Source organism: Xiphias gladius, chromosome 21, assembly GCF_016859285.1.
Source record: "Xiphias gladius isolate SHS-SW01 ecotype Sanya breed wild chromosome 21, ASM1685928v1, whole genome shotgun sequence".
Classification (NCBI taxonomy): domain Eukaryota; kingdom Metazoa; phylum Chordata; class Actinopteri; order Istiophoriformes; family Xiphiidae; genus Xiphias; species Xiphias gladius.
In genome coordinates this window covers 26,417,906-26,439,323 of record NC_053420.1, presented here as the reverse complement: position 1 = coordinate 26,439,323, position 21,418 = coordinate 26,417,906, and the positions used below count along the sequence as shown (strand labels likewise).

Sequence of the window (21,418 nt, the reverse complement as noted above, 5' to 3'; positions counted from 1 at the left end):
AGTCGTGGTTTGAAGGTGATATTTATTAAGAGGAAAATCACATAGGCTTAGAAACTTCTCAGGAAATTCAGTCAAAGAAAAAAATCTCATCCCTCTTAGTGCAGGAAAAGGCAGGATTTAAATCCAAATCCATTAAATTGGGGAACTCAACGTCTGTTGAGCCACTTCAATTAATGAAATGGGGTTTAAAGAAAGTATCACCACTCACAGGAAAACAGCTAAATGACATAAGTCTCATTTACATTTTATGGCTCTGAAGAACCCGCTGTGTCACTGTGGCTTAGGGTGGTGGTCTTGGACAGCTGGAGCGCATAAATGTATACTGTGAATGGTTTAGAAAATGCCTATCTGGGGCACATTCAAGGACACAGCTTACGGTTTGAAAAATAATGGTAGAGCACTGGCTACATCCCAGTTTTTTCATTCTTCTTTGAACCTGAATGCAGCGCTGCAATCTGTCAAGATGATAGCTAATTACGAATAAATGATGTGTCTGTAGAAACGCTCTCCTGCTCCAGAACTCGCTCGGCTGTATTTTCTCACGGCCTTGCTGTGCTGCTACGCTGGGTTTTTTTTTTGTGTCCTTAAGCTGTAAACCGACCAAACCAGTCTTTAAAAGCTGTCACACCCTCTCTGGGATAAAACCTCTTCATCTCTCCTCGCGGTGAACGACAAGCCAGTGTTTATAGAACCAAACCCTCCCTGTAGGCATCCATGCAACAGAAGCCTGCTGTACACATCTATTGAGCCTCCACCCCCACATAGACGATGACGCTATAACCCTTCACCTCATTTCCCTCTCTTCCTTCCCCAGATTTTCTACCTCTAGAAGTGTATCCTGCCACTGGTTGCCTCTTTAGGAAGGCCACAGTTGAGCAGACTCACTTGCTTTTGCAGTGGCCCCTGAGTGTTACGCTGCTTGACCGAGCTCAGGGGAGGTCTCAGACACTTCCAGCTCCTCTGCTTTACCCCAGGCAGTGGGAGAGGCAAGAGTGTTTTGTATCCAGCTGTCTCTCTCTGTCTCTGTTCCTCTGTTGCCTAACACCAGCTGCAGCCAGACATCAGGGGAGGCTGTTCCAGCTGACACTCGACTACATAAACAATGGGCTCCTATGTACTTTCCTCTCATCTAAATACAGACGAAATTCCTCTAATGTGGAGAGCAGAATAGGGCTGGGTCTCAAACTTCACACGCAATTGGTGCTGATCAATGTCTGCGACACCGAACATCAAAAACTGTCAAGTGCTGATAGCTGGCATCAAATGTCTGGTCACAATCGCGGTCTTGTTTACTTACTGCACTACTCAATATTTTTATACGAACAATGGTTTAAATGACTATGTAATTTGAATGGCCTTTTGGCGGCCTGCAACTCTTAATGTTTCTGATCATTTGCTCAAAACGATCAACCCCCATTTTTTAGTTGCGGCCAGCTGTTTTCAACAAAAATGCTCTGATAAACCAACTGTTCTCTGCCTTTCACACACCGAACACAAGACAGACAAAGTTAGCGACTACCTAGTAAACATTTAGCAGTAAACGAGCCAGAGGATGAACATTGGACTGAAATTCATCAGGTGGGCAATGATACAACTCGCCCTATGTGTAAAGAGGCAACTGTTACAAGTTATAATGCTGCAAATTTCAAGATTTTTTTTTTTTTTTTGTGGCATTTCTGCCTTTATTTATGTTTTGACAGTGACAGTGGAGATGACCGGAAGGGCAGGGGGGGAGAGAGAGGGTGTGACATGCACCGAAGGGGCCCAGGCCAGAGTCACACCCTGTGATAAATGGCGCGTGCTTAACCGGGTGAGCTACCGAAGTACCCCTTACATGGCAAGTCAACCACGGTGATAGATAATATGTCGATTCTATGTTTACTCCTCATTTTTCTGTGTCCAGGGAGCCATAAAAAGGCCAATTTGATATTTCTCCCAGGGATGTATTGATACTTTGGGCATTGGTTCAGAAATGTAGGTATCAAGTCGGCACTTGATGAACAACTACAACAACAACACATGAACAACTAAACCTGGCCACAGGGCTAAGCCACGCTCAGATTAAAGTGCCTGTAAATCATCCCTAGGATCAGCACAATGTACATTGATCGCAGGAGTAATGGCTCCGACAGGTCATGAAGGGTGAATAGTTGGATTAGCCGACCGGTCGTATGCACTGAAGTCTAGGTCATCGGCTAATATGGACGACCTTCCCATCAAGGAGGCAGAAAAAGGCAGTGTGGGTGTATGGGGAGGTTGAAGGGCTCACATGAGGATGGAGCGGACCGCAAAGGTCACAGCCGGTCATCATTAACGAGTCACGTGATCAGCCGGAGCGTCGGTCCAAGCGGCCGGATCCGTCCACTGACGGGCTGTTTGAGTTATGAGGCGGGCTAACCAGCTTAGCCAGCCCGAGGCCCAAAGCCTCGGGCAGGCCGAGGACGGAGGGGGTTGGGGCGGAAGAGTGAACCCGAAGGCAGCTTGCTGTCAAGGCGTGCCTGACTGAAAAGAATTAGGTATTGTACGAGGCTTGATTATTCCCTGACCCGCGTCTTTGTGTTGCGGAAACCAAACAGGAAGGCAGGCGTTGCAAGTCGAAAGCCTGCAGGAAAACAGTGCTGTCACTTAGCGGCTGGTGCCAACACAGTACACAGGTTTGTCTTCTTGTTACATCCACTGGGGGACTACCTTTTGGACAGATTATGGTTGTTTCAAAATGACAAGTTAGTTAAGTGCTGCTGATTCGTGCAAAAAAAAAAAAAACACCCAGAAAGGATACGTGTTGTTTTGTACTGCGCAGAGGCGCTTCCTCTCCCGGAAAACACTGAAGACACCCACCTGTTGGGTGCGCAGCAGCAGCACACACACACACACACGTGTTGGTGGGATCTTCACAGCAGCTGCAGCAGTGAGAACAAGAACCTCCACTGTGGCCCCTCAGAAACATGACTAAACTCGAGTTTACTGCCACCACTGTGCTTGCGTTCACTCCTCCAAGTTACACAAGATAGATGAAGATGAGGCGCAGTGGGAGAGGTCACAAATCAGGTACTGTAGCACAGAGGGGGGGGGGGGGGCCTTGCAGCTCGAGTCAGAGTTAAACTGGAGAGCCGCCGGAATACTGTTACACCTGAGTGTGCAGAGGTCATCGGTAGGGTTCGTCTCAAAAATACCAGGCATTCCTTACAGAGGAAATATGCTACAGAATGGATTTTAGTAGATCTGAAAGCAAAGGGTTAAAAAGAACACTTTGTTTGAAGCATTCTGAAGTGATCAGTCGTTTTCATGTCCGTCATTGTTATCTTCACGTTTCCCTCCCTCCTTACAGACTGCCACTTAAAACCAAATGAAAGGGCATTATGTTCCAGATGGACTGGGGCTATCTGCAGTCAATTTCAAATGGAATCCAATAGAAAAAAAAAAAAAACACCAGCCAAAGTACCTGACACAGCAACTAACTCGGATTTGGAGGTGAATGACTGCAGATGAATCCACTTTGTCAATTGTCAATGTGCAGCGCTCAGCTCTCCACACTATAATCTACTGCGGCCCATTGATTAGCGTTGGGGTAAGTGGAGAGGAAAGCAAAGTTAGCCAATCCGTCACCCAGGGGGCACTGTCAAGATTAAACAGTCGGAGGTGCAGGAGGAATACTGATGGGCATGGGTTAGGACCTCGCGCTCCTTTGAAGTCTTCATTTTAGATATTGACACTGAATCACAGGTATTTCATAGCTCAAGACAAAGTTTTTTACTCTGTTGTCTGGCTCTTTTTATTTGCATGAGCATAAGGTTGGTTGGTTTCTATTCAAACGTGTACTTAAGTAAACTGTTAGATTTTATGCGAGGAGACAATCCAGCCTTTGGAGGTATCTTGGCAGTGATGTCTGTTGAGTGTGCACTTTTTATTCTTTGTTGAAGGCCACACTCGCATTGCTTTCCCGATTTTAGTTGAGCGCAAACTGGCAGGACTGACTGTTGTTTCTGAGACTGATTAAACACAGATTTTGTACCACGGAAGGAGTCTGCAGCTGTGTTGAGCACGGACACATTGCACAGCACAAATGTAAGGCTGCACTAAGTTGCCCTCATCGCTATTTGAGAAAAGCGCCTTGACAAGTTCCGGGTGGAGTGTCAGATGACCCAGAGGCAAAGATAAACCCCTTCAGATAACAAACCCTCTTTTCAAAACACACACGGGTAAACACACTGTTATGAAACACATTTTAAGAGGTTTAGACTGAGAGGTACAGAAATTTCTTACGTCTAAGAAAAAAGTCAAGATCTTTGGCCAAAAGATGGGCATTTGTGCATGCTCAACGCACAAGTCCTTTCACTCCTTCATTTTTCCCTCCAGAAAGCTCTGGATCTTTTGAAAGTTCTCCTCCTGCTGACCCAGAGCCTCCAGCAGAATGCCCATCGGTGACCTCTTCAGTCCAGCGCCCTCTATCTTGTTCTCCAGTTTATTCTTCATGTTGCGGAGGCGAAATGAGGCATGTGCAAATATCACTGAAAGGCAAATGGGAAAGTGACGGGTTATTTTGAAACGTCTGGCAAAAAAAAAAAAAAACAATAAACGTAGAAACTTTTGTTCGAGTCAAACTATGACAGCATCAGTCTGACAATCTGAAATACGTGTCATTGATTTTAAAAGAACTAAGATCATTTTATAATTCAAATGCACAGATCACTATACTCTTAAAAGATATTATTGAGTAACAAAGGTTTTGAATCGGTTATTAATTTTATTCTTAGTCTCGGTTTGATTTTATGTCAAAATAATTATACTGCAGTAAAAGCTATATGTTAACCTTATGTCGATTATGGATTAAAATTAAATTGTGACTTTCCAGCATTATTATCTTGAACTTACAAGCTAGAGGTAAAGTGATTGCCGACATGAACACCATGACGCTCCCCAGCATAGAAATTAAGAAGTAGCTGGCGACCATGATGGCGATCACAAACGCTGTGGGATTCTGCCTCTTAAAGTTGTTGATCACAGCTCTGTTCTCTCCGACCCACACTGAACCCAGGAAGACGCTCGACACCACGGCCATGGCTGTGAACATCCCCAGAGGGTTCAGGAACCTGCGACACCAGGGGGCAGGGGGTCAGTTCAAAGCTGCTCTGACACAACTGGAGCGCAGGCAGGGCTCTCCAGTGCGGTCACTGGCTCCACCAAGTGTTTAGATGCTGTTTGTACAACAACACCGACCCCAACAGAAACACAGATTGATACGTGGTGGTAAACTGAATATCTTTGGACTTCGTACTGATGGTCAAATAAAACAAGAAATTTAAAAAGGTACCACTAGAGCTCTGGGAAAGTTTCTGCCACTTTAGAGAATAAGTGATAAATGAGTTCATTGAGGAAATAATCCGCCTTTATTCAATAATGAAAATAATAATGAATTGCAGCCATCAGTCCATGCAATCATAAATTCACATCTGAAACAATGCAGTTTTCTCACACACACACACACACACACACACACACACACACACACACACACACACACACACACACACACACACACACACACACACACACACACAGAGAGAGAAAGAAAATAAAATGAACCATACATGTAGGCAGTATGTTTACTGCTCCAACGGTCATTTACACCCAGACAAAGATTTTCATCCTCTTCACCTACTCTTGTATTCTCCCTGGCCAGACACCTTCGGATAGAAAAACTATGTGGCTGTTGGACATTACATTATCGAGTTTATAAAAAAATTTTATACAAAAGTTGCCTCAAATGTGATAATAATATAATGACCACTATTACTTTTTTTTTACATATACAAATAATACACACAAACATTTTTATAAAGGAGCCCCCAAATCCTTATCCCTTAAAATCCTTAATTTCCCTTCAATTCTTCACAGTTGAAAGATTGACCCACCAATGCCCTCTGTTGAACAGTCTATGTATTGGCGACACTGTTTCTAAATTACCCCAAAAACCTATTTGGTATTTCTTTCTTGAAACTTTGTATTACTTATCGTTTCACATATTTGCTAATATCTGTGATAAGGTAATATCAGCCAGTATATCTGCCCAGCCAATTTGTTAGTCGATGTCTACCTCATAATATTCAATTTATGTTTTATTTATTACTGACACTACATAAAAGTATCTACCTGATATGGAGGCCTTGGTTTATACCCAGAGTAGGGTATTGACTGAACAGTAAGCACTGAGTGCCATCCAAAGCAAAGTCTTTTGACTTATTTGTAAGGATGTCAGTCTAATCCAAAACAAGACCTGCTCCTTGTAGGTTTGGCCTGCAGCATTAGTTACCACGGTACAACTTAGGTGCCTAACCCCCCCCTTTCCTGCTTTGTGATATATGCCCCCTTGTACCAATGCAGACTCATAAAATCCTCACTTGCACTGGGAGATGGTGAGCATGTTCGAAGATAGACCTTTGACACTCTTGGATGGGCCTGAAACCTCTCGAACAAACAAAGCTCTGCAACTGTTGCCTCTTCATAGCATTTCTCACCTCACATCCCCTACCGATACACCGTAGGGGCCTTTACACAGGACTTCATGTCGACTGAGTGATTGTTGCGACAGAGCAGAAACAAACTGTTCTTCGGTGGAAAACAGCTGGAGATAATTACGAGTCCTCACCTCAGGTGAGGTCTGGACTCAGAGCCTACGGCTGAATTAAATGGTCTCAAACCATGCTCTCTATGTTAGAGTGGTGTGAAGAAGAACTGTATAAGGAGACCCAGGATCATTCAAAGTTTCGTGAATGCAGCAGACTTTGTGATCACTGCGTCCCGGCATTTGCAGGCTCTTAGGCTTTTAGACCACAGTAATCAATCGGTACCAATAGGAAAATACTGCTGTGTAATATGGGTAATGGTTAACCTATAGTATAGTCTGTTTGTGGCTTGATGAAAATGTACTATAACAAAATGAGCTTCCTCACACACTTCATCTTAGAGTGGTAAACACTCTAAGAGAGCACAGTATTTTGAGACTGTGACATTTGGCAATGAAAATGAGGTCCATGTAAAAACGGAAACATGGTTGAACTGTTTCCAAACTGGATAAAAATAACACAATAAGGTTTCGTGAAGTGAGGACATTGAATGTACAAAGTTCGGCCTTGGTGGTCTAGGGTCATGATTCCGGACTGACTCACTGACAAAAATACCCAATACTGTGTATTAATCCTCATTAAGGATACAGGGGTCAGCTGATTAAGCTGCTGTTTTCTCAGTTTCACACCTGTGCTATCTGCAATGCAACAGCTGACTGGACAAACGGCTTATGTGGGCTTCAAGACCATAGCAACAATATGTCATCACACAGCTCAGTGGACAGACCATGACAGGGCATCACTATTTTTAGTAAGCCAGGCTTTAGTTGGGACAAAGTGCAAAGTAAAGCCAAGGTATTTCATTAAATAGAGACTTAACCTCTCGTTCCCTGAATTGATTGAATCTGCCTTGTATGGACTGATCAGATAAGTTCTTCTTCGAGCCGTCTGCAGCGGTCTGGGGGGCCGTGCTTGTACTTCATGCCTGTGGAAACCATGATTTTGGTCCATGTACTGTGCGATTCTGGCCCAACAAGTGAGAACACCCTATGGGGCCTCATGCCATCATATTTGTATTTGAACCAAGGAAACGTCGTACAGGAGAGGCACAAACTGGGCAAAAGTTCTTGACTTTGGTTGCCATGTTGAGAGGGATGCGAGTTCCTACTGAGAACATCATTTTAACAATGCATCACATGACAGCTGGCACAATATCTTTCCATTCATTCTTATGGGACTTATTCCAACTCTCCATATAAGCAGTCTACATCCTGTCTGTACGCTAATTTTAAATCCCCGTAAGTAGGCTACATCCCAGTTTAGACTAACAGGGCAACATTAACGGACAAATACACCAGAAGAGTTGAGTAACGACTTGTAAAGGGACCAGCATTCAGCCGCAAACTACCAGATAAACAGATAAACACACGTTACCGTATGTAACGTTACTTACCCGACAATGAGGAAAACAACGATGGCTAAAGCCAGATAATTTGTCTGATAATAAAGCAGGTTGCTGACAACTCTGTTGTTCCATTTCGCCAAATCTTTCGCGTCCGGTTTCGCGAATCTCTCCGAGCCGGGGAAGAAGTCTTCCCACGTTCTGAGCGGTGTCAGCTCAACTTTAGCCATTTGCCCCCCCGTGCCCCGTTTGCTGATCTGACAGCCACGGCAACCAGCCGGAAAAAAATCGCCTGAGGCACAGGCGATGATCTCGCGAGACGCTAGCATGGTAGCCCACGCTCTTAAGCCCCGCCCCGTGAGCCCGACGCAGCCTCGCGCTATTGGTCAGTAACCGCACGTTATCGAAACACTTCCTGCCTGCGACGCTCCACGGCTGACGGCAGAATGACATTATGAGGCGATAACTGCGTTGTATGCTCGTAAACTCTTCTGTTTAAGTTTCATTCACTCCCGTCTGACATATCTAGTACGTATACGACGACACGTCCGTGTTTGCTCATGCGCTGGTTATGTATAAACAATGTGACAAGTGCATGCGGACATGTAGCGTTAGCTAGCTCGGTAAAAGCTGGCGGACACGCAAGCAAGCAAGCAAGCAAGCAAGCACATGACGTTTTTTTTTGTTGTTGTTGTTGTTTGTACAGATGTGGAGCACAATACTGAGCCCTCGTGTGATTGGTAGAACGGGTTTCTATTGGAGGAGTCTGTACACTATGCAGCTGAAGACCAGTGAGTTCCAGTCTCTGTTCACTGATGGACTGAACGGACTAGCAGGTGAGACGCGGCTGTGGACAGACACCTGACAGCTGTGGTCACTTAGAACTCTGCTTTTCTTGCCTTTTTTTTTTTTTTCACACAGACATGTAAGTCGAGGCAGTTAAGGTCCCAGTTTTAGTAATGAGAGAGCATGCAAAAACATTTCTCCAAGTTTAAGAGGAAACAGGACAGTTCATAGATGTGCCTCATGGTATGATTAGCTTTGATGATTTCAAAAATAAAATATGGTGGGACTCCTTAATGTTCAAAGAAAGAACAAGAGCCAGACTCATAAATCTGCTGGGTCAATATTCTCATTTCAGATATATCTGCATCAGTGTATACATTTAGGTCCATAAGTATTTGGACAGTGTCACAATTTTCGTTATATCGCCTCTAACACCGCCACAATGAATCTGAAACGACGCCATCAAGATGTGATTGAAGTAGCTTTAATAGTTTGACTCTATTTCAGCTTTAATTCAAGGGGTTTAAGAAAAATATTGCATGAACCGTTTAGGATTTAATGCCATTTTTATACATAGTCCCTCATTTTAGGATGCTCAGAATTAATTGGACAAACTGACATGATTATAAATATAACTTATTTTTAATACTTAATGAAAATCTTATGTAGTCAATGACTGCCCGAAGTCTGGAACCCGTGGATATCACATAATGCTGAGTTTCCTCCCTTGAGGTGCTTTGCCAGGCCTTTACTAAAGCTGCCTTCAGATGCTGCTTGTTTGTGGGTCTTTCTACCTCGGTTATGTGTTCAGTAAGTGAAAAACATGCTCAGTTGGGTTAAGGTCGGGCGACTGACTTGGCCATTGAAGAATATTCCATTTCTTTGCCTTGAGAAGCTCTTGGGTTGCTTTCGCAGTATGTTTAGGGTTATTATCCATCTATACTGTCTAGCACCATCCTATCAGTTTTTCAGCATTTAGCTGAATCTAAGCAGATATTATAGCCCTACACACTTCAGAATTAACTCTGCTATTTCTATCAACAGTCACATCATCAATAAACACCAGTGACTCAGTTCCACTGGCAGCCATACATGCTCATCCCCTAACACCGCCACCACCATGTTTCTCAGATGATGTGGTATGCTTTGGATCATGAGCCGTTGCTTTCCTTCTCCATATTCTTCTCTTCCTATCATTCTGGTTCAAGTTCATCTTGGTTTCATCTGTCTAAATAATGTTGTTCCAGAACTGAGCAGGCTTTTTTTTAGATGTTTTCTGGCAAATTCTAACCTGGCGTTTCTTTGCTTGTGTGTTACCAGTAGTTTGCAGCTTGTGGTAAAGCCTCTGTATTTACATTCATGAAGGAATCTCTTGATTGTAGACTTGGACAATGGTACGCCTACCTCCTCAAGAGTGTTATTAACCTGGCTAGATATTGTGAAGGGTTTTTCTTCACCAAGAATTCTGCGATCATCCACTTTAGTTCTCTTCCGTGGTCTTTCAGGTCTTTTGGTGTTGCTGAGCTCGCCAGTGCATTCCTTCTTTTTAAGTATGTACCAAATTGTTGATAAGGCCACTCCTAAGGTTTCTGCTATCTGTCTGATGGGTTTGTTTGTTTTTTTGTTTTTTCGATTCCAACCTAATGATGGCATCTTTCACTTGCATCAACATCTCTTTGGACCACATATTGAGAGTTGCCATGAACAGCTACCAAATGCATTCGACGCTTGGAATCAATTCCAGACCTTTTATCTGCTTAATTTGTTTTGAAATAACGAGGGAACAGGCTTCATCTGGTAATGAAACTGATTGTCAGTTAATTGTCCAATTATTTTTGAGCCTCTGAAAATGAGGCACTATGTATAAAAATGGCTTTAATTCCTTAAGAGTTGGTGGGATACTTTTGTTAAAGTGCTTAAATTAAAGCTGAAAGTCTACACTTGTGTCACATCTTGATGGCAAAATTACGAAAATTTATTTGATGCGTAAAAACTAAACACAAATTTACCAAGCTCGGTATTTATCTGAGGAGTTTCAAGGGATAAAAATTCCTGTTAAAAATAAACAGTCAATATCGGTGCAGCAGAAACCCAAATATCCAGACTTTTAGTCCTCACTAATGGTAAAGCATCACAAAATGCGGGAACCTACATTTTCCTTAATATAACCAATAGCATAATTTTGTTAGACCCTCTTTTCTGTGAAATATACATGTCTTTAAAACGCTAAACCTCCAGTTTGGAATGCAGGCTTTACTAAAAGTCTTAAAGTCCAAGCCAAGTGCATCCTGATGTTATCATCAGTGGTATTTTGTCAGACTTGACAAAGCTCCTCTAGAGCCACAGAAGACATACAACGTTCAAAGGGTGAGTAGTTCTCCCCATGACTCGTAAACTAGTCTCCATTTAATAAATTGGCAGAATACCCCTTAATATGCCGTTTCATGACAATGGAATTCATCATCTTGGAAAGTTACTTGCCCTTCCAGTAAAATTTCTTGTGCTTCCAGCCACACAGCCTCTCCAAAGTTACCACACTCCTCTAAGTTTTGCGTTTCGTATTTGCAGAGCTGTTTGAGAAGCACCAGCATGAGCTGAGGATAGCCGGAGGTGCTGTACGGGACCTGCTGTCTGGGAAGCGGCCTGAAGATGTGGACTTTGCCACAACAGCCACTCCGGAGGAGATGAAGCGCATGTTTCAAACCGCAGGCATCAGGATGATCAACAATAAAGGAGAGAAGCATGGGACCATTACAGCGAGGGTAAGACACTTGTTCCACATGCTGTCGATCTGATTGAACAAATAAGTAGGTCTCATATAAGTTGCATCTAATGAGACAGAGGTTTCGCGCTAGAACATATGGCATCCATAAGGTTGGATGAATAAGAAAATGCCAGAAAACGTTCTATTAGTTAATTCTAAGATACCTTTACCATGTACAGACTGTGAAGCAACTGTTTATTTTTGGGTGCCCTCTGAAATATTGCACTACCCACAAATGAGAGTGGACAGCGGGACACTGACTTAAAAATGAGGCCATATGTACATTACATGCCACCTGTATTCTATCAGATCACCACAAAGGCTGTCTTGCTGCGGCTGTGTTTACTTTATTGTGTTTTTTTTAAAATTACTATTATTATTATTTTTTTAATCAAAATAGCTACACAATGAGAACTTTGAGGTGACCACGCTGAGAGTGGATGTTCAGACGGATGGACGTCACGCGGAGGTGGAATTCACCACTGACTGGCTGAAAGACGCCGAGCGGAGAGACCTCACCATCAACTCCATGTTTTTAGGTAACTGTTCCTTTGCAGTTCACAAAATCATATGAACTTTGTTGAGGGATCACTATGACCTATCCCTGTATTTGCTTGTATTATGGAGATGCAATGGACTTGTTACAGTTGATCACACTTGTGTCAAAATAAATTCCTCACCATGTTTTGTTGACTGTTCTGCCCTTATAGGTCTTGATGGCACATTATATGACTATTTCAAAGGATATGAGGACCTGCAGAACCGTAAAGTTCGGTTTGTTGGCAGCGCTGAGCAAAGAATCCAAGAAGACTACCTGAGAGTACTGCGATACTTCAGGTATCATCTTAGCCAATTCAAACTGAGGGAAATAGAGAGGGACGTAGAATTTTATTAAGCAGGAAAAGTTTTAAAAAATGGAAGGTGAAAACTAAAATAATCTTCTTTTATTTGTTTGAAGTATTTACCTTAGCCCTCTAATTTCCCGACAGGTTCTACGGCAGGGTGGCTTCGGAGCCTGGTGACCACGAACCTGAGACGCTGAGCGCCATCAGGGAAAACGGCTGCGGACTGGCCGCAATATCAGGAGAACGAATTTGGGTGGAACTAAAAAAGATGGTGGTTGGTAACCATGCTGCTCATCTGCTGGAGCTGATGTACAGGCTGGAACTGGCCCAGTACATAGGTGAGAGGGGTGCAATGAAATGATTTTACTCAAAGTTTCTGCAACAATCACACTCTGTATCAAGAGGTGCTGGTTATGGTGCGATACATATTATGCTTTACATATTATAAAGGCACACTTGATATCTGTCCATGTAACTGCCTAACTGTGGAGAATAGTTAATTGAAGCAGCCAAGAGAGGCCAAGATATCCTGACTTTTAGTCTTTAAAATGCTTGATCCTAGACGTCCCACAATGCAACTCAACAGCATCTTTCATTAGACCCGTCCTGCCTAGTAAATGGCCACTTCTTTCAAACTCCACACCTCCTGTCTGCCACGCCAGTTTTTCATTAAAAGTTTGTTTGCTACTTTTCATAAATCTGTTTTTGATAAATTGGGTGTGGAAAACATGCTTACATAATAACTTAATTTAGTTCAATTGTTTCATGTCTTGAGAAAAAACTGAAACTTTGCAAATAATGTTGAACTACATGTCTATTGATTACGTAAGAAAATATGTACATTATATTCTTATTAAAGTGAAAAATGTCTGTTATGGCTTTACTGTCAGCTTTAGTTTGTTATCATTTATTTTAACCTGTCCTGACATGTTTTACAAATACTGCATTTTGCCCTTGTTGCCCAGTTTGGTGAAAACATTCCCACATGTTGGAACTTCTTTCCCTCTTTGCCATGGCTCTGATGCCTCTTGAAAATGGTCTGAGCTATAGCAAATAATGACTGCTATCATGTAATTATTTGCAAAGTGCAGGCATTGGTAAAAGGGATCAGTAGTGTCAGTAATTCTCAAGAATCTGAGAATTTGGAGCTGTTTCTAAAAGGGGAATGATTCAATTTCCTTTCCTGAGATGAAGTGGAATTTGATGCCTCTTGACTTCTGTGGCACTGTGAACTCTGGTATTAGTCAGCACTAGACAGATGATTCAATGGCTCTTGATTATTTAACTCATAAAAGGGTTATTTCGTAAGAAGTGTTCTAACAGGATAATCCCAATAAAATCCATTTTTTCCTGTTTCTGTTCTGCTCATCCCTTCTTTCCCTGCTCCTCCTCAGGTTTACCGCCAGATGGCGATGTTGAGGAGATGAAGCAAGTGTGGCGGAATGCCAAAGACCAGTCTCCCAAACCCATGACCATCCTGGCTTCTCTCTTCCACTGCCCGCAGGAGGTGGAAAAGATGGACATCCGACTGAAGGTGTCCAGGGAGGAGAAGAATCTGGCTCTGTTCCTGGTCAAACACAGACGGGAGCTCCGCAAGAGCGAAGACAAGCCAGACAGCCTCAAACCCTTCACTGACTTCATCATTGACGTAAGTTTCAGCCTCCTGCGGTTAGTGCGTCAAAACAATCAGATTTCAATTGTTCATGTTTTTCTTTAACAGAAAAAGGCAGGAGGGGTCCGTAGTGGGACGCTTCCCAGAACCATGTGGTCATTGATTTTAGTCATGAGTATTCAGAGTGTACATGTCGTGTTCTAGGCAGACATGATTATTCATCCGCACGTATTGTGTTATTTGACAGTGAATGCAGCCAGCCTGGTTCCAGCTTCTATGATAAGCAACTCACTACTGTATGTCTGGGTTTCGGACTGTTGGTCAGACGAAACAAGCAATTTGCAGATATCACCTTGGGCTTTGGGAAAATGCGATTAGCATTTCCCCTGAGAACAATTTAATGGCTTAATCGAGAGATTAATCTGCAGATTAACTATGAAAATTATTTTAGTTACAGCACTATTTTGTGCACACAAATCATACCCTTACTTTCGTTTAACTTCTTAGTTTAATACTATGTTAATTTTTCTGAAAAGTTAATTAAAAAAAACAAAACAACAACTTAAATAGATTCAAAAAGGGATTTGAAAGGATTCAGATATGATAAAATCATTAAACACTGGATTTAGCTTCAATAAAATTCTATTAAAATTCAAGATGATCACTCATTGTAACAGAAATAGACAAGGCAGGAGGAGAGAAAATTAGTACACCAAAATATGGGAATGCTCAAAAGACCCCCTTATCATAGGTGATGGGAGCCTACACGAAAGCCTGCTGTTCTACAAAGTTTGAACAGTTGTGGTTATTTCATTCAGGGGTTCTTTTTTGTTGTTGTTGTGCCCTTCTACCTTGTTTGAAGTGGGCCAAGGATCGGTTTAACAAGCTGTGATGTCACCAATTTCTGTGACTCGATCAGGATTTAGGAATATTTGAATCAAAATCTGATGACAGCTATGGCTTTGTAACCATATGTTGCGAGACAATCACGAGTTAAATCGGATCAGACCACACAGACCTGATAAATACCTACAGAGTTTGTTTGTTTTTGTTTTTTTTCTCACTTTACCTTTGATTGTTGCTTATTGATTGATGTAATATTTTAATGTTTTAGAAGATACTTAAAGTGTAAAACCAGGTTTTCAGGGGCTTTAATTCTCTCACACCTCGTGTCTTTTTAGAGCCGGGAGCTGGATTCTCAGAGTAAAGTATGCGAGCTGTTGAAGTATCAAGGTGAGAAGAAGCTGCTGGCAGACCTCCACAGATGGTCCATCCCTCGTTTCCCCATCAGCGGTCATGATCTGAGGAGGATGGGTGTCACGTCAGGCAAGGAGATAGGGACTACCTTACAGAAGCTGCGTGACATTTGGAAGAAAAGTCATTATCAGATGGACAAAGATGAACTACTCAGTTATGTAAAGTCTTAAATGAACAGAAAAGAAGAGGTGTTTTTGTGTCAGATGACAATAATAGTCTGGACACTTGACACTAACTGTGCTGCTCACAGGTATTGATTGAGCACACTGATGCATATTGTTGACAAAGGTCCTCACAAGAGCTGAGACATGCACACCCGCTGACGAATGCATTTTCATTCTAAATTACCCCACTTCTGTTCATCTGCATCGCCGTTTTAATTTGAAGAGATCTCACACAATATGTTCTCAGCATCGCAGCTGCCACCTTATGGGAAAATGTGTAATGAACAGTGGCAGCTGAATTCACCATATGTGTTATTCCAGAGCCCTGCTGTTTACGCACTCAGATAAACGGCTGCTACTACACTGATGCTCCGCCAATAAACCACTTAACCTTGCCGCTCATTCACTGGTTGGACTGGTGTGATGAAGGAAGACGAAAAATGGAGGTAGAAATCTGTGATGAATAGTGAAATAAAATCTCGGCCCTGTCACTGTAGAAAACCGTTATTTTCATTGTTAAAACTAATGGACAGCAGAGGTTTGTTTGTGATAGTTGGTTTTCTCATACGTTTAACTGCAGTTATATATGGTTTCTTTGTTTTTAAGTGAAGAAAATGTGTTCTATCAAAAAGGTTATACTTTTTAATTAAAGACACTGACGTGGTGATTCTTTTGTTTGAATTGCATCGCACTGCAGATTACAAAGATACAGAATGTGTAGATCCCTACACTTGTATGTTTGGCAATGTGAGAAATAAACCTTTTCTGTGCTGGAGTGAGGTTGCTCCTCCCTCCTGCAGAAATGAGATATAAAGCCCTCTGCTCCCCTCTACTAACACCTCCGCTTCTGCCTGGAGACGCGCAGCTCCTTTATGTCTGGAAATTCATCCTTTAAACTCCCACTTGATTTTTTTTTTTTTTTTTTTTTTTTTTGGACATTATTGAAATTGAATCCCAGGCTGCCTGCTAACTTTTTTTTTTTTTTTTTTTTTTTTAAATATACATCTACTTTAGCTGGATTCACCTGGAATGGTTATATAGCGGTGTTCAGCTCCTCGGTGTTGGGTCCGGTGTGAGAGCATGGCTTGGTTCAGTGCGAATATCAGTAACATCACTTTGGAGAGTGCGCTATTGGACGAGCCGCGAGATGAGCGCCTGGCCCAGGTGGAAATAGTTCTCCTGTTCATCATCTTCATCACTGCGGGGATCCTAAACTTCGGGCTCCTGTTGGTGCTGTGGAAGCGGAGGAAGCAGCTCTCCAGGATGCGCATCTTCGTTTTCCACCTGTGCGTCGCAGACCTGGTGGTCGTATTCTTCCAAGTTTGCCCGCAACTCATGTGGGACATCACTGACAGATTCATCGGTCCAGATATATTGTGTCGCGCAGTGAAGTACCTGCAGGTGGTCGGGATGTTTGCCTCCACTTATATGATAGTGGTGATGACGATAGACCGATATCAAGCCATCTGCAGCCCCATGGTGACTTTCCAGAGGCGCAGGGCGCGCTGGAACGGTCCGGTGTGCGCCGCCTGGTGCGTCTCCCTCATCGGCAGCCTCCCGCAGGTTTTCATCTTCTCGCGGGTGGAGGTGGCTCCCGGTGTGTACGACTGCTGGGCGCAGTTCGTCAAGCCGTGGGGGCCGAGAGCCTACGTGACCTGGACGACTCTGGTGATCTTCGTCCTGCCCGTTCTCACGGTGATCGTGTGCCAGGTGCGCATCTGCCGCACCGTGCACGTCAACCTCCACATGAAGACGCACCACGCCGGAGAGGCGGTCGGTAAGCCGCTGTCCTCGAGGGCCAGCAGCGTGGCAGGCGTGTCCAAGGCCAGGGTGAAGACGGTGAAGATGACCGTGGTCATTGTGCTTACCTACATCATCTGCTGGACGCCGTTCTTCACCGTGCAGCTCTGGTCTGTCTGGGACGTCGAGGCGCCCACTCAGAGTAGGATGACACACGTTCTAACATAAGAATTATGGCATGCGAGAGTAAGGTTGTCATCACTTGCACATTAACAGCTGTGATGTACAGTATTCAGTTCAAAGAATGCCTATAAGCTCCGTCAACAAGAGGTTAAAAATGACCCTGCATTCATCATATAATATGTATTCACTTAATAAAGATAATAATTCACAGGGAGGGTGCCATCTCCATGTATACCCGCTCACTGGAATAGAAATGGTACAAGTCATTAACTCAGCCCTACAAAGGATCTTACTCTTTATAATCTGGTTTAGTTGACGACAGCATGTATCTATAAGCAAGAGTAGGACCGCTCCATTAAAAGAGATCAAATAAAAGGAGAAAAGGGCTCATATGGATATCTCTGTCTCTCATGTCCTCCTCTGTGTTTCCAGCTGCAACCTTCACCCTCCTGATGCTGCTGGCCAGTCTGAACAGCTGTGCAAACCCCTGCATCTACCTGCTGTTCAGTGGGAAGCTGCCCAGAAGACTGGTGGCCTTAATGTGCGTGGGCCAGCCTGATGCGAAGGAGTCCGTGCAGGAGGAGGCCACCGTGGTCAGCTCCGTGTACATCAGCCTCAAGAGCCTGTCAGACAGCAGATAAAAGCCTGACGCCTCAGAACATGCTGTAAAAATACTGCTCCTTCATGAGAGAGATGAAAAATGTGGCTTAGACAATTATGATCCCCAGCAGATGAACTGTAATAACTGTGCTGCCCCATAACTTTACCTCTAGCATCATCATCAGTTCAAAATTTATATTTCTGCAATACTTTTGTTTGTGGCCAAATTCCTGCAAAACTGATGACATTCCCATCAGCCTCAGTTGTGCTTTGAGTTTAGTGCTTAATAGCAAATGTTAGCATGCGAACACGCTAAACTAAGATGGTGAAAATGGTAAAAACTCCTGCTAAATGTGAGCAGGTTAGCTTGCTGACATTAGCATTTAGCACAAAGCAGCAGTGCACTTAAGTACAGTCTCAGAGAGGGGCTAGCATGGCTGTCGAGTCTTACAGTGTATTCACATTATTGCGGAAAAACAGCTTTTGTGCACGTCTCCTCATTATTGTGTGTGTTTGCGAAGGCTTCTCGCCGATGTCCGTGCTGAAAGCTCCGATTCGCTGAACCCTGGCCGAGCTGGGCTGACCTTTGTGGGTGCAGGCAGCTGCTGCTGACCACCGCTAGAACTGAAAGATGGGTGAAAAACTAATCAGCCAACTTGTGTGATTCCATTTCCAGGACTGCAAAATGACCAGCTGGCCGCACGTAAAGACCAGACCAAAAAAAAAAGATATTCTCTTGGTGAAATATCAGCATACCAGATTTGTTACAAAAACACTCGGTGAGTCTCTGAAACATAGCGATCAACCACTAGCAACTTAGCAGTGTAGCTAAGGTGCCGACGAGTACAGAAAGCGCAGTGCAAGACCCTTGTTTTTCACTTCCATTGTGAATATGCCCTTAGTTTTGTTTAATTGTGGCATACAATGATATTCTTTAAAGTTAACAAATGGAGCAAACTTTATTTGGAATCCACAGCACAACATGGAGCAGGTTATTTTGTCAGAAACACATAAATATTGACAAGAATCATGAAATGGTCAAACCGTTTGCATTAAAGATGTTACTTCTATTTCAATGCATGTAATCTTTTTTGACAACGAGGGTTTGCTAGAGCTGACCTTGTGGAATAGATGAGTAGTCTTAACTTTCAAAATGAATCTATGTACTTTTTCATGTGAAAAGTGTCAAATGTAAATGTAGTTTATCCTGCAAATATCTAATAGTTTATCGTATGTCATATTTCGTGATGAATGTGATTCTTCAGTCTACTTTTCATCTTTTCTGTATATATGATCATATATATGATAATGACAGATATCGGTTAGTTGTTGGTTAAAATAGTCTGTTATGAGACAACAGGTGGGTCCGTGTTTGTTAAATATTAAGTATCTTCAGATAAGCAGTAAGATGCTGATAAATGTTGCAACATGTTTACATTTTTCCAAGACTTTTCTCTCAGCCTTTAAGGTGTAATTTTTTTCTTAGAAGTTGCCAAATAAATCATTGTGACTTATCATATGACTGTTTTCCGTCTACCGAACAGCACTGTCTTGTTGCGAAAAAATTTCCCTCGGGATATAAAGTTAAAATGTTTATTTGCACTCTTGAAAAGGGCTCAGCCACACAGACTTCTATTTGTCTGTGGTTTGTCCTTTTTTCTCTGCAGGCCTCTGTTTTTCTGTTGTATGTCATCTGATAGTTTCCTCATATTCCATCTGGGGCATAGAACAGGAAAGAGCTATCAGGTGACAGACACACACAGGCAGAAAGACTTTTTTCAAGAATAATTGCTGTGTTTTGTCCCAGTGACTGACGTCTCATTAGCTCAGCATGTTATTATAATTCGAGGTGAGCTTGGTGAGAAATGTGACACATATGACAATTCTTTCAGAAATGAGAGGGTAAGGCTGGGAACATATTAATAATTGGTTAAAATGACCCCCATGTAATTCATTACATGGAAGCTCTGAACATTACTCCTGTGAAATCAGTTTGCAAACACAGTAGAAAAAGCTACGACTGTGTCCTGCTCCACGCTCCTCACCAAGCTGCACAGACAAATCCACCAGGAATCTTCCTACAATTAGTCCTCTGCTTTGACCCTCATCGGGTCTGGCAGGTGGCTGGGACACAACTCTGACCTTTAACGCTAATAGAATGACCAGCAGCCACCAATGCAGCGTCCCCATCTGCTAGACAGTCAGAGACGAGTTAGTGGGGTGGCTGCGGCTGACAGGTCACGGCATCGTTCTTAATTTAAACCATGATAATATATGCACCCTATAGTCTTAATATTTTGTTAAATATTAATAGTTGATAAGAGGAATTTAGAAGGGACCTACAAACGAGAAACACTTTAAAGTATATATTTCATTTTCACACTCACTGGAGGGGTCAAATCTATAATACCTAATGAAATCTTTTCAGTGTCCATCAATAATAACAGTGGTATAATTCCATTACTTGATATATGGTTTAGATCAGGGAGTGTTACGCTGCGGGTATGTGGATGCTAGCCATGTTGCCGGTGGTGCGTATTACGCATCGATGTATTACGGGAGCTTGCTTCGGCACTGCCACTCGGCCTTGCTTCCAGTTTGCCAAAGCGGTCAATTGTGGTATTGCCATCCAAAAAATCCTGTGGCCCCAAAAGCATTTTAACCCCTAAAGACCACCGTTATCAGAAGGACATCAGTAAAACTGTTGACAGGATACTTCCAACTGCAAACAAGGTCAGTTATTACTCTTTGTACCCTGATTTTTTTAATCCATGAAGGTTTTCTATTCACAAAACTTTCCTAACGACTAGAAAAGCTAATTTCATGTGTGTGACGTCATCATAATGTATAGAGCGGTGGTGGAAGAAGTAATCCTTTACTCAAGTAAAAGTACCACTACAGCAACATAAAAATACTCCATTACAAGTTAAAAGTCTTTCATTTAAAACTATTACCTAGAGTCCAGTATCCAGTCCTTATAATATATCCATGCTGCTAGTTAGATTTGTAGCTTAGACGAATCTCACTCGCATGCACATGTTAACTTAGGCAAAGTAAATCTCTGCAGTACAGCCCCTGTGGAGCAATTTGGATCGCTAATGTTTCATATTGATTTTCTGTGTTCAGGAATTAGCCCACAGGCTCTAGCTTGTGCCTTTTATCCTCTGGAGAAAAAAAAGAGATGAAAGACTGTACTGCAGAACTGGACAACCCACAAATGCTACCAAGTGGCTAACATAGGCCTATTCAGCTTTATCCACAGGTTTTCAGCTTGTGTTCAGAGCCACAGATCTTCAAGCAAACAGACAAATGCTGTACATTCTATGTACAGTTTGCCCTTCATCTGTCTGTTGCATTGGTGGCGTTTAGTATGTGTCATCCATCTCCTTCACATTTCATTGCATTGACTTACAATCTGCACCCAACAACAATCCAACCAATTTTCCCCAGCCGCGATTTTCAGTGCCTCAAAGACAAGCCCGAAATGATGCAGAGACTTGAG

General features: G+C 42.8%; 3 protein-coding genes across 3 annotated transcripts; 2 read left to right on the top strand and 1 right to left on the bottom strand.

Moving 5' to 3' along the window:
- Positions 1-13: 13 nt before the first annotated feature.
- Positions 14-8,270, bottom strand: arl6ip5a (ADP-ribosylation factor-like 6 interacting protein 5a). The gene is made up of 3 exons (XM_040115459.1): positions 8,017-8,270; positions 4,873-5,090; positions 14-4,508 (listed from the first exon to the last, which is right to left on the bottom strand). Exons 1-3 carry the CDS (start codon positions 8,193-8,195, stop codon positions 4,333-4,335), a joined length of 573 nt encoding a protein of 190 aa, XP_039971393.1. The 5' UTR covers positions 8,196-8,270; the 3' UTR covers positions 14-4,332.
- An 81-nt stretch (positions 8,271-8,351) lies between these two features.
- On the top strand, positions 8,352-16,060 carry trnt1 (tRNA nucleotidyl transferase, CCA-adding, 1). The gene is made up of 8 exons (XM_040115457.1): positions 8,352-8,493; positions 8,672-8,801; positions 11,320-11,513; positions 11,916-12,054; positions 12,226-12,352; positions 12,505-12,698; positions 13,755-14,008; positions 15,154-16,060. Exons 2-8 carry the CDS (start codon positions 8,672-8,674, stop codon positions 15,397-15,399), a joined length of 1,284 nt encoding a protein of 427 aa, XP_039971391.1. The 5' UTR covers positions 8,352-8,493; the 3' UTR covers positions 15,400-16,060.
- A 413-nt stretch (positions 16,061-16,473) lies between these two features.
- si:dkey-178o16.4 (vasopressin V2 receptor) lies at positions 16,474-19,370 on the top strand. Its single transcript, XM_040115458.1, has 2 exons — positions 16,474-17,335; positions 17,749-19,370. The coding sequence occupies exons 1-2, from the start codon at positions 16,474-16,476 to the stop codon at positions 17,955-17,957; spliced, it is 1,071 nt and encodes a 356-aa protein (XP_039971392.1). The 3' UTR covers positions 17,958-19,370.
- The last annotated feature ends 2,048 nt before the right edge of the window (positions 19,371-21,418 follow it).